The 13,064-nt window shown below is 33.6% G+C and overlaps 2 protein-coding genes across 2 annotated transcripts in view; one reads left to right on the forward strand and one right to left on the reverse strand.

Moving 5' to 3' along the window:
- LOC140754943 (uncharacterized) overlaps positions 1–13,064 on the reverse strand; it is a 128,586-nt gene that overhangs the window by 43,144 nt on the left and 72,378 nt on the right. The window lies entirely within an intron of this gene.
- Llp1 (lysozyme-like protein 1) overlaps positions 1–13,064 on the forward strand; it is a 38,401-nt gene that overhangs the window by 588 nt on the left and 24,749 nt on the right. Inside the window, exon 2 of the mRNA XM_073090281.1 lies at positions 7,740–7,899. Within this exon, the coding sequence (XP_072946382.1) occupies positions 7,758–7,899 (142 nt within the window). The 5' untranslated portion in view covers positions 7,740–7,757. The remainder of the gene's footprint in view (positions 1–7,739; positions 7,900–13,064) is intronic.

Below are 13,064 nucleotides of genomic sequence, written 5' to 3' on the forward strand. Positions count from 1 at the left end.
TTTATATTACGGGGTCGGAAATGGGGGTTTTGCGCACGCGAAGCGTGCGTAAAACGTCCATTTACGCACGCCGTGATATAAAAGTACTTTGATAAAAACTAAACATACATTTTATCATTAATTTTTACACAAATGATTATCGTCATTTTATTAGTATTAATATTATTGATACTTAATAATCTAATTTTACTTTATATCAAAAATCAAGAACATAATTATTACATGAAATTGAAATAAAAAAAAATATTTAAAGTATTTACTATTTAACAGTTATCATAAATGCCTGCTTGATGCCATTACTCTTATTTCTAAATATCATCAGTATTTACAGATCACCTTATTTTATAAAAAATCCGAGAGTAATAAATTTACTACGCAAATCTTAAATATTAAATAAAAAGTCCGTTATCTAGTAGCCTCTTAGTAACAGGCCCAAGGGATTAAATCCAGGAAACGGTTAATAGCATCTTTAAATACTAAAACTTGATTTTTATGTGTTACCAACCGAAATCAACACCCTTCAACAGAAATACAGAACTACTCATGATAGAACGCGGCGGTACCTCCCAGGTCAAACAATATCAAACAGTTCTAAAAATACTGAAAAATAAATGTAAATAAAATTATTCGTAAAAAAGAAGAAGGTAAAAAAGACATCGTATTAATTATAGTATTTCAAAACTTTCTATATGAAATAACTCATCGAGGTAGTGCTTAAAAATAAAATGTATATTTACACTCCAGCAACTCTTAACCACTAACAATGATTTTCCAAACTTTGAACAAACTATATTCCGAACTAAGTTCGCAAGCTTCGTTGGTGTTTAACTAAATGATAAACTTTTAACATCCACAATATTTATTTCTGAATAAATTAGTTGGTCCTGTTTGCTTTATTTTAGAAAATAATATAAGTGGAGTAGTACCCTAAGAACTCATTTTTTACGAAAAAGGTTTATACTCGTAGCTTTGAAATTTATAGCACAGAATATTCGCTGTTTAAAAAAGTACATAAAGATGTGTAAAACGAAAGAGAGAACGAGAAAATAAATTCATTTCAGAAGGCTATTCAATATTCGATTCTCGACTACCTAATACCTAATGAAATAAATCAAAATGTATCATATTTGCAGGATTATCCAATAACCTAGCTAACAAAATATAATAATATGATTATGGATATTTAAAATAATTTGCTATAAGTTCGATAGCGCTATGGTGTCCTTACTGTCCTTTCTCCCTTTTATGACATTTTTATTGCGCTTTTACCACGCTTTTATTAGCTTGGATTGTTTCTATCTATGTATGTATGAATGTAACGGAGTATTTGAACGCGATTTTTACCCACTTTGAACGGTCCGATTAATTTAAAATTTTGAAAAATTATTAAGAACAGATGATAATACACGGTTTTAATAATTTGATCCCATTCTCCTCATCAGGATCAACAGGAATCAGAATTAACGATTTTCTCTGTGCGATTTTAGCGTAGTTTTTAGTTTTTAAACTATAATTATTTTCTGTAATTTATTAATGGTTTTTTCAACTGTTTTTTTTATTTAATCATGTGAGCATATATCATGTGTTGGAATATTTTTCGTTTAACCTTACACAGTATATGAGTTTAAATCGTTTGATATACTGTTATTCAAAATCAAATGGTTCATTTTGCCTCAAGCAGCGCTACCACTAACATTGATTCTCGCAACTTAGAACTTAGAACAAAACTGTTCAGAACTAAGTTTGCGAGTCTAGCTTAGCGTATAACCAAATGCTAAAGTTTTAACATCCACGATATTTGTTGCTGAATATCTTAGCACTATAATGGATCCTTTTGCCATATTTAGAATATTTTAAAATAGCTTTTAAATAAAGAGAGTAGGTACGAAGGAATCACACAACGGTTTCTTACTATTATGATGAACATTAATTAAAGATTAATTTGTTAGCTTTTAAGTAAAACAACTGACTAGGAGTAACATTGATTTTCTTGATTTTGTACATAACTATTTTTAACTAAGTTTGAAAGTCTAAATAAAAAAGTTTTAACACGAAATATTCGTTTCTAAGTACAGTTAACATTTTAATCGCTTAATTGATACAAGTTCATCATATTTATGATAATTAATAAAAACATAGTTCATTGATTTCTAAAAATTGCAATAATTTACTGTATATTCACTTATCTTTATTTTTTTAAACAAAAACCTTTGTCTCAATATTTTTTAATTTTAAAAAATACAGAATTAGTGTCAAAAATATATCACATTTATGACCTTATTAGGGCAAAAATATCACTAAAGTAACATTCCTACGTTTTTCTTCATTTTAATGAGCCTTGATACTTGTTTGTTTCTTTAACAATACTAATTTATAGCAACAACTTTAAATACTAATACAGTCATTGAGCAAATGTTCTTCCAAATTAAAGCATCTATTTCAGCCGAAAAACACAAACTAAAAACTCTTTGTAACTTTATACTCGTACAAAACTCCGCTTTGCTTAGTTCGGTATCACCTAAATAAACAATGTATTATAACAAGTAAATACCCATTTTATATTATTTCAACGCCATCTATAAACATAAGTCTATAAGCAATATTTAAAGCGTTGAAATAAAACAAGCCTCACAATAAAAAAAATCCCAAAAATTAAATATAATAATTATTTTTTATTTATAAGCACATAACTTCGAAAAATCCGAATGTGTGATTGCATTTCGAGACTAGGACCCGTCTATAAAAAGTAACCTTTATGTAACTTTGTAACCAGTATGCTATCACAGGTTACTAGCAAATAGTTGTACCACCCTTTAAATTTACACCGTAATTCATAGTCATCATCGTCATCAACCCATTACTGTCCCACTGCTGGACACGGGTCTCCTCGCAGAATGAGAAGGATTAGGCCGTAATCCACCGCGCTGGCCAAGTGCGTATTGGTAAAAAATCGTAGTAATTATATATTAATAGGTATACGCTTGAGGCGTATACCTCTACATTTACAAACTTTGCAAAAAAGACGTTCATATTAAAACGTCCATTTCACAACCAGTACATTCACAGACAGAATAGTTTGTTTGTACAATTTAAAATAACTTATAACACAAACTTTCCCACCTGAAACAACCGCGGTACAAAGCGCTTGAGTGTTCCTTGAAATGAAACCGTTTATTTCGACTGAACACGATAACAATTGTTTTTGGAAGTTTAAAACTCCCTTTGTTAGTTTATCTGAATAAATAACTCATCAACTTATTAATTAATTATCACTTGCTTTAAAGGAAAATGTGAACCTGCACACCTGAGAGATTTATAAAAACATTTCAAAGATATGTGAGGTCTACCAATACGCACTTGGTCAGGGCGGTGGACTTTTTTATAATACTCGTATAGGAGTAGCAGACGAGCATGCAGTCCCGATGGTAAGTGGCTACTGCCGCCCATGGACATCTGCAATCAACCCCAGATAAGATTACATATTTCTACCTGACGTCGGCCACAGATGCGCCGCTACTCCTGAGCACTAAGCTGGAACGCCTCGGAAAAGTATGTCTCCCTTACCACTCCCTTCAAACCAAAACACAGCAGCGTTTGACACAGCTATTATGAGGCAAAAATAGGTGCGGCGATGGCCTAATCCTTCTCATTCTGAGAGAAGACCCGTGCCCAGCAGTGGGACAGTAATGGGTTGATAACATAAACCTATAGGTGGTAGGACCAGTAGAACCGCACTATTTCTAAAGAGAAGCAGTTCTTGCGTTTCAGTGGAAGGGTGTAGATGCTTTAATACTCAAATGTGGTACGAGGTTAAAATTCCCAAAGGTTTAATTCCTGGAAATGGATAAGAGCGTCTTCTACCTTTTAATATTCTATCTCGTACGTGTGTGTGTGTGTAATATTCCATCTTGTACGAGTACTTGTGACTCAACCATCTTAGTTTCAAGAGAAGCAACACATTTGTCATCGGTTTCTGGTTACCTGTTCTATAAGGCGCGGCAGTAACCAAGTGGAATCCATGATGATTTCCTACTTTCGTCTCATAAAAATCTGAAGGAAAACATTTTAAGTAAATATTTAAAAAGAAGGAAAGAAGTACGTTGCAAGCAATAATAGTAACCGCTTCATTTTAAATGATTACCTTTGAATTTGTTTGACTGAGCCTAAATAGAATTGATGTCATACCAGAGGTCGGATATGTTACCATTACCCCAGAGGAATACTAGAACGTCTCATTTGCTAATGCACTCCACTATACCTTACGCATCAAACCAGGACACTGAATTATACGGTACAAATCGAAGTATCAAACGAGCATCCAGTCCACCTGATAAGTGATCAGTACCCTTACCATGAGTTACTACATTTCGACAAATATGACTGTTTTGGTATTTGTTTACGTATTTGTCCATACAAATTCCAATCAGCGCCCCTAGCGGATTGTATCAGAACTATAGTGTCAGTAACGTAACATTAAATGTCTAAATTGACAAAATGGCGCTTTATGTTTTGTGTCTTTTTTTGCGAACATGTGAGGCAGACAAAAAGATTTGAGCACTTACTTATTGTTACGTTTCCTCAGTCTACTGAAGCAAACGGAACAGAATAATGGATTGAGTAAACGTAACTTAAAATTGTGAGATGTTTTGAAAACTCATGGTAAGGGTACAGGGATCAATAGAGTATAATTGAGCCCAAATAGAAGAGATGTCCAATTGACGCCATAGATTTCTCTCTCATTTGGACCTCGTGTAAGCCTTGTATTTTTTGCATATGCATATTTACTGAGTATAATTTCTCATAAGACAGTGTTTGAAATTTGGTCTCTCAAACGGGTCCAAAGTTCGAATCCCAGACACGTTTCTTATATTTGTTGACGGTGATGGAAAATCGAGAGGTTCTTTAAAAACGTTCTCAAAGGTAGTATAGTCTACTAATTCGAAAGCGGTCAGCGTGGAGAACGTCGGTCCAAACCTCTCTCAAGCCAAACGGAAACCCACGGGTTTCCGTTTGGCTTGGGCACGCCCAGCAGTGGGACAGTAATGGTTTCACGACAACGACTGCAATTGCAATGCTCTAACCACACCATTCAAACCAAAACAACTTGTATTGTTTTTACAAGACTTTAAAACCTAATTACATCCAAATTTGTTCGACATGTTGCAATAAGAAAAAGTAAATGCACGTTTGCAGTCTTCGTCAATACAAAAACCTAGAAAGCTCCAGAACAAAACTTCCAAGTGGCGAAATTGCAAAATTAATGCAAGCACGAGCAGACCCTTGTCGTATTGAACAAAACATGCCCTAAAATTTCTGAAAACAAACGCCTGGAGCTTTTGCGAAGCTTGCTGAAGCTCGACTATATAAGTTTCTCTCTCTATAATGAGAAATGCATAAAGAGGGCATGTGCGATAGGGCTCTTCTTTATTGGGACGAGACGACACCGGCACGGCAACGTCTACAACATCAATGGATACATGTTGCACGCTGACTCAATGGTTCGGTACGACTCCGACACGCCGTTGCCACCGACGACATATCCGCGCTGGCAATGGCATATGATCATACATACTTCTTAATTATTTATGTGTTGTGTGTACGAGTACACATATGAGCTCCATGTGTAAAGATATTACTTCATCCTTCTCTAACGACGAAAACAATTTGTAATAGGCAGAAATTGCCATGTCTATGGTAAAAAAAAAACATTGGATAGATTAATTTTAAATAAATAACGGAGATTAATAAATATTTAAAAAATAATTTATAATTCCTAACTTAAAAAGCACATTAAATAATAATTGAGAGGAAATACCCTGCGATGTCGTGACGGTGTCGATCAGAAATGAAAGGTGGCAGTTTCTTGTTGTCGCCTATGTCATGCCGGTGTCGCGTCGTGTCGCACGAATAAAGGATACCCCATAGGTTACGCGATGAACCACTTGTGCCCGTGCACAGAATTTCAACACTTTTACGAATGGAATAAACGTTAAAATCCTTTGAAGTGTTCATATTATGCTTTACCTCCCAACTCAGTTTAATTGAGTTTCAAGTTTTTGAATCTACAACTAGACGGACTTTTCATTATTGCTGAACAATAGTTTTTCCAGTATAGCCCACTGTTGGGATCATTGTCAATTATTATAGAGAATTGTAATATTAACTCTTTACATTATAGTCATTTTAGTGGGAAAAGAGTGAATGCCTAGTGAATTGAGAGGCAACCTCTTAGTGGAAGTCCAAGGATCAAATCCCAATTCCAAAATTTTGGACTTTTCAAAGTTATTTGTAGGAGTGTATTACAAATAATAGTTACATGCGTAACATATGTTGGTATACATGCGTCGCAAGCGTAACTATTCGCAAATAATTCGAAAGGTATAACTAGTATTTTTCGACTGGAGGTTCCACCGCGGCTCTTACAAACGTGAAGTACTTGCGTTTTGGTAGAAAGGTGTGGATACCGTCTTACCTACACATGATACGACCATTTCAGCCATCAGACATATCCTCTAGAAACACACATCTAAAAACTATGGGCTCCGGTGGCTCGCAGCGTCCTAAAGGGTGAAGGCTTAACGAACTTATTCGAGGTTTTTTAATAGTTATTAAAGGAAAGTTGGGGAAAAAAGCGTTTCTTTATTTTACGTAGTCAGAAGTGGCATATAATATATTTCTTTTTAAAAATACAAAATTATAAAAAGGTAAAAATATGTAAAACCTATTTCCTTGTAATAAGCCTGCATCGCAAACACCCTGTATGGAGTTGGTCACAGATGTTCAGTGACCTACCTTACCTTAGACTCCATCATAATTTTCTACTTTCATGCTTTAACAGTGAAGAAAATGATCATAGATAAAACTTCATACACATCTCGGGTGATGCCAGTAATATGACTAAGATAATGAGAGACCGCATATACCTGACAATTAATTATGACCTGGATCCCGTATACTGATTTGGATCTAGTCACGTCTTGAGTGATTCAATCAGGCCCCTATTAATCTTCCATTTGATAACCGATGGATTTGCGGAATTCATGGTTCATGGAAACTCGGTCATGTGAATACCCAATAGTCAATACCCCTAGAATCACGGAGATATGTATTGTTTTATTATGTACATTAATATGGATAAGAATTTGCAAAAAATATTTTTTGCATATTTTCATAGCCACAATGATTGCAAGGAAACTTATTAAAGCTCGTTAAATTTTGAAATTTTTTAACATACTAGGTTACTTGTTCTACTAAAATGAAAAGTGTTTGTACGGCCATAGTTATCATAGTAGACCATAGTGAAGGTTGGCAAAATTTATACATATACCTACATTTAAATTTATTTTAAAAAATCTCTTCGGAATCCTGACGTTTCCTCGCTATACTTTCCTTCACTGGTAAAAGAAGTAGTAATTTCTTATTTGTGATTCTTCTAAACATGAAGTAAAGTCGTAATAACGAATGGTCTACATAAGACAAAAATATGTGTGACTAAGTTGGACCTTGCCTCCCGAGGGCTAAATGAAAACGCTTCGAAAAAGTATGTCTCCCTTACCACGCCCTTCAAACCAGAATTTAGCAGTGCTTCACACTGCTTCACCTATTTTATCTAAAACTGGAAATAGATGGCCCCGGTGTCGAACCAAAGTTTTTAGATGAAATAGCTACCACTGGAATCGATGCTAAAAGTGTTCCACTACCTTCAAATGTACATCAAATAACGTAATTCAATACCACAGGTACAGCAAAGCAGCAGGATGCGGCAAACCGAGCTGCTGGTGTTATTGGTGTTGGTGGCGGTGGTGCAGCACTCGGAGGGCCACGCGAAGACCTACACCCGCTGCCAGCTGTCCCGGGAGCTTCTGAGATACAACTTCCCCAGGAGTTTGCTGCCTAATTGTAAGTATTATTGTTGACTAAAGACAAATAGAAGATATTGTCACGCGAACATTGTTGCACACGAGCGCAAGGAGAAGCATAACTATTTAAATTAAATTCTAATCACACACTAATGATAGAATTAGCAGTTCAAGTTAGCGAAGATTACTCATTAGTCTTATAGTGGACTGGATTGTAATTAATATAAAGTATAGTCCGCGCCAAACTTCTAGTCCGCTCTGAAGTTGTTGCGTGCGTTCAGTGTGATTTATTGCAACTGGTATCCTATGCAAATGCAAATTGGCAGAATTTGATATGATTGAATTGTGCTGTTCTAGAGGTTAAGTGTATTTTGTTTTTATAATTGGGCTTTAAGTGTATTTTGTTTTTATAATTGGGTTTTTATAATTCTAAATCAAAATTTTAAGCATACATATTTTTAATAACGGGATTAATTTAATGAAAAAGTAAATAAAAATTACCAATAAATAAATAATTTCTAAACATTTAAATAATATGAAACGACAAAACCCAAATCGTACATAAATTAAAGGAACAATAAACTCCCGTTTCGACCGGGCATAAAGGATTTAATCAGACGAGTAGGAAGCGTCCAATTTCCTTCAGCGTATCGGAGACAGCTGAATATATTATACTCGACGTTTCTTGCAGGTGAAAGGAAATGGCGAAACTTTAAATCATGCTATTTTTTATAACATAGCAGTAATAGACGAGCAAGCAGTCCTGATGGTTAGCGGCTACTGCCGTCCATGGACATCATAGATAAGTATAGATATCTCACCGCCTTGTAATTGAAGGAAGCCAAGGCTTAAACGGCTGACATTTCTATCAGCCATTTAATGGCTGTCATGGTATAATTTACGCGGAACAATGCCGACATGCGCAGGTAAGTGGTGCAAAAACACAAAATCGGAAAAAAGTGCGGAGAAATATCGTTTCATTCGTAAATGATCTAAAAACGACTTTTTTAAATATTTTTCAAACACGAAATTAGATGACAGTGATAATTTCAATTGTCAAAACTGGTTACATTTTCTTGTTAGGAGTGAATAATCTTTACTAATCTATGATGGACATCAACAATGATGACAATGATGACACATTCCCAGATAAGATTTAGATTCCTAACAGACCACAGATGTGCCGCTACCCCTGAGGACTAAGCTGGAATGCCTCGAAAAAGTATGTCTCCCTTACCACGCGCTTCAAACCACAACACAACAGCGCTTAACACTGCTGTTAGTAGGTAGAAATAGGTACTCTTATCTAGTATCCATCTCGAAATAACTACGTATGGATATATAGACAGAGATCTGTCTAAGATCTAAGTGAATATGTTAGAAGTCACTTAGTCTCCTGCTTAATGCATCAGCTCTGGGAATCATATGTAAGTGCTGAATGGTAAGTACTGACGTGCATTTGAACTAAGTTTGTGTTCATTTGCAAATTGCTCACAAATATGTATGATTCTCATATAATATATAATAAAGATAGAAGTGACGTGTCTGTGTTGTGGTTTAAAGGGTGTGGTTAGACTTTTTTGATGCATGCAACTTTGTCCTCAGGGGTAGCGGCGCATCTGTGACCGATCTCTGTTAAGAATCTATTCTTATCTGGGTTTGATTACAGACGTCCATGGCTTTTATCATTGAGTTGACTGCATGCTCGTTTGCTACTCCTATATTATAAAAAATATACAGAAATTAGGTATATCTTAAATATACAGAAATCATAAATTCATGTATTTATTCGAATGTCTTGAGAGAAAAAAAAACAATTTAATTTATATAAAGTGTAATTGAAATAAAAACCCGATCAATACGTTTTAGTTCATTTCAGTTCCTTACATACAAAAACAGCCCAACTTTTTTTCTTCAATTCTAAGTATTCTAAGTGTGGTACCTCTCTGAAATCTGTTTTAACTAGACATATTGTTTTGGGCAATGTGCACTTATAGTTCAGTATATTTTTTTCACCGCGAGTAGTCAAATTTGGGGAGAAATATATATCATTTACTTACATATAACACAATTTAAAACACATACAAGAATAAAACACAATTTTAGTATATCTTGAAATAATCTACCAAATCATCTACCGTTCTAACTGAAACTGAAACATTAATTTAACCCATCATGCTGCACCTCAAATCCAACCCCTAGTGAATACTCCAAATGCAAACTTGAAGGAGCTTTCAGATGCATATAATCACGCAGTTTCACCCCTTAGAGGAATTCGTGAAGCTAGTAAATACATACTGCTTTGTCTGCGAAGGCACAATGTTAGACAAGTTTTGTTATGTTTACAAACTTGATACTTAATATTTATTTATGTAAAGTGGGCGTCGATAACCAAATAAAAAAAATGATTAAAGTATTTCGACAAAAACTAAACAGTAGAATTAGATCATAAAAAAATATTATTAGCGAACGAACCGCCAGAATGGAAAAAGTTCACTTTGAAAAAAAATAGACAAGCAGTATAATATCGGCATTAAATAAATATTCAACCGTAGAATCAATTTGTCGCAAATAAATTATTGATAAAGTCAATTTATTTATTGATAAATGACAAACTAAACTATATATTTTTAAAAAGCAATTTTTCATTATTATGTCTATAACTTTTAATGCACCATAACCTAAGTAGGTAAGTAGGTAGTTCGAATCCTAAAACTGTAAGTTCATTTTTAGGATTCGAATTTTGAATACGGCTAAAATTTCATAAGGCCATCTAGATTAATAATCTTACCCAACTCTGTCCCGATTTCAAAGTAGCTTAGAATATAATAAGGCTTCTACAAATTGACTTAAGAAGGTAAACGCTAGCAGAGTAGCGGTTCTGAATACCTCATGATGGAATTGTTAACTCTTTCGTATATAGGTCACGAAAATTGAAACTGAATTCAAGTAAGAAATTAATGAAGTGGGCAAAATATTAACGTGGGGTAACATGTCCTCTACGGTAACTAGTACTAGTTGGGTAATAAAATTGGGTGGAATGTAAATTTAAAGTAATTATAAATATAAAATGCAATAAGGGTAATAGAACGGTAATGTTTAGACTCCGGAGTAGGTTGTGAAGCAGTTCTTGATTTTCCGGTGAAGGAGAAGTGATATGGATATTATGGATAACAACAATGCGTCTTGATTTGACTAGGCAGATTTTGATTTACTATATTTTCTTATTTTATTGGCATAACAATACTTGGCCACTTTGCACTGTTACTTTTCATGAACGAAGAGTATTGGATACTCCTATTGGACATAAATCTTAAATTTGATCGACCAACAACTTCTGATAGAATATTTGTACATATTGAAAATACCGACTAATTGCAAAGAAAATTAACTAAGCAACGTCGCTAACATAACGTCCGCACACTGAAAACAATTCATTTACAAAAAGAAAATCTAAACCCAAAAGAAAAATCCACAGCGACCCCGACATAGCCGAAACAAAGCCCATATGAATCCCGAAAAAATTCATTCTCAAAAAGTCGCACAAAGAGCCTTCGCAAATAAAACGGGGCAGTTGTTTAAGCAAATTAAATTCCGCGACTTCCAAATACTTAATTCTAATAATAACATTAAGGCTTCCCCGAAAACCGAATGAATTGCCCCCGGGATCCTAATAAGCATTCACAGGAAACTTTACTCCGAGATCTCCGATTTGCATAAAAAGGGTACATCATTCAGATGACAAAACATTTCGAGATCCCCTTTCATTTAAGTTTAAAATTGTTAACGGAACCAGTTTAATTGACACTGTACAAGGCGACCTCTCTCGGGTGTAATCCGAATTAATTCAAATTAATACAACTGACTCAAATCAAAAACGACCATTCGGTGCTCGGGATTGGGTTAGCATTGATAGGGAACGACGATGCTTCATATTTTATATTTATATATATATATATATATATATATATATATATATATATATATATATATATTAAGGTGGGCCAAAAAATATTTTTAATTTTTTTTTCGCTTGATACCATGAGAATATCTTTCAAAATGACGAAACAAAAATTCTGGTAAAGTTTGAGCTCTTAATATTAATATTAAGAGGTGGCGATTTGTAATTTTTAATTTCCCATTTAAATAACACAGGAATATTTTTCTATTTTCTTCAGATTTTTGATAGGTTGGAATGGATAACTGTCGAGTAAAAACAAAAACTTATTTTTGTAGAGAATTTGACGATCTACAAAAAAGGTCTGATATGATTTTTCGCTAGGTTGAGTCCTTTGAAAGTTATTCGAAGTTTAATTCCAACCCGTAATTAGAAAAAAATATTTTAACAATTTTTTGAACTTTATTACAAAATAATGCCTCAAAAGTATAAAATATCTTATTTTTCATTAGTTTTGTACTTTGTATTCGATAAATTTATGGTAAAAATTTATTATTTGGTACTACGTAATGGTCAAGTCTATAAAAAATAGCTATTATTTTTCAGGAAATAATTCTGTTCTTTAAGTCATTGTTCAGGTAAAGTAAAGTTCTGATTTTTTTTCAATGAAGTAGGGAAAAATGTATTACTTTGACGATATTTTATTCACTTTTGATTTAATTTTAACAAAAATGAGATACTTCATACTTTTGAGGCATTATTTTGTAATAAAGTTCAAAAAATTGTAAAAATGATTTTTTATAATTACGGGTTGGAATTAAACTTCGAATAACTTTCAAAGGACTCAACCTAGCGAAAAATCATATCAAACCTTTTTTGTAGATCGTCAAATTCTCTACAAAAATAAGTTTTTGTTTTTACTCGACAGTTATCCATTCCAACCTATCAAAAATCGAAAGAAAATAGAAAAATATTCCTGTGTTATTTAAATGGGAAATTAAAAATTACAAATCGCCACCTCTTAATATTAATATTAAGAGCTCAAACTTTAACAGAATTTTTGTTTCGTCATTTTGAAAGATATTTTCATGGTATCAAGCGAAAAAAAAATTAAAAATATTTTTTGGCCCACCCTAATATATATATATATAGCATTATGGTGCAATCCATCTTTAGAGTAGAATCGAATTAAAAGCGAGATACGAGTAACATCGTTTAGAATTGATTAGTGAAGACTTAGTGTAAGAACGTATGAAAAAAATGTATTTTCTTAAAAATTAGGCTTTTCTTTAGTTTCTCATTTATGA

This window comes from Epargyreus clarus, unplaced genomic scaffold, assembly GCF_041222505.1.
Source record: "Epargyreus clarus isolate Ecla_fem2 unplaced genomic scaffold, WU_Ecla_fem_2.2 ptg000032l, whole genome shotgun sequence".
Taxonomy (NCBI): Eukaryota; Metazoa; Arthropoda; class Insecta; order Lepidoptera; family Hesperiidae; genus Epargyreus; species Epargyreus clarus.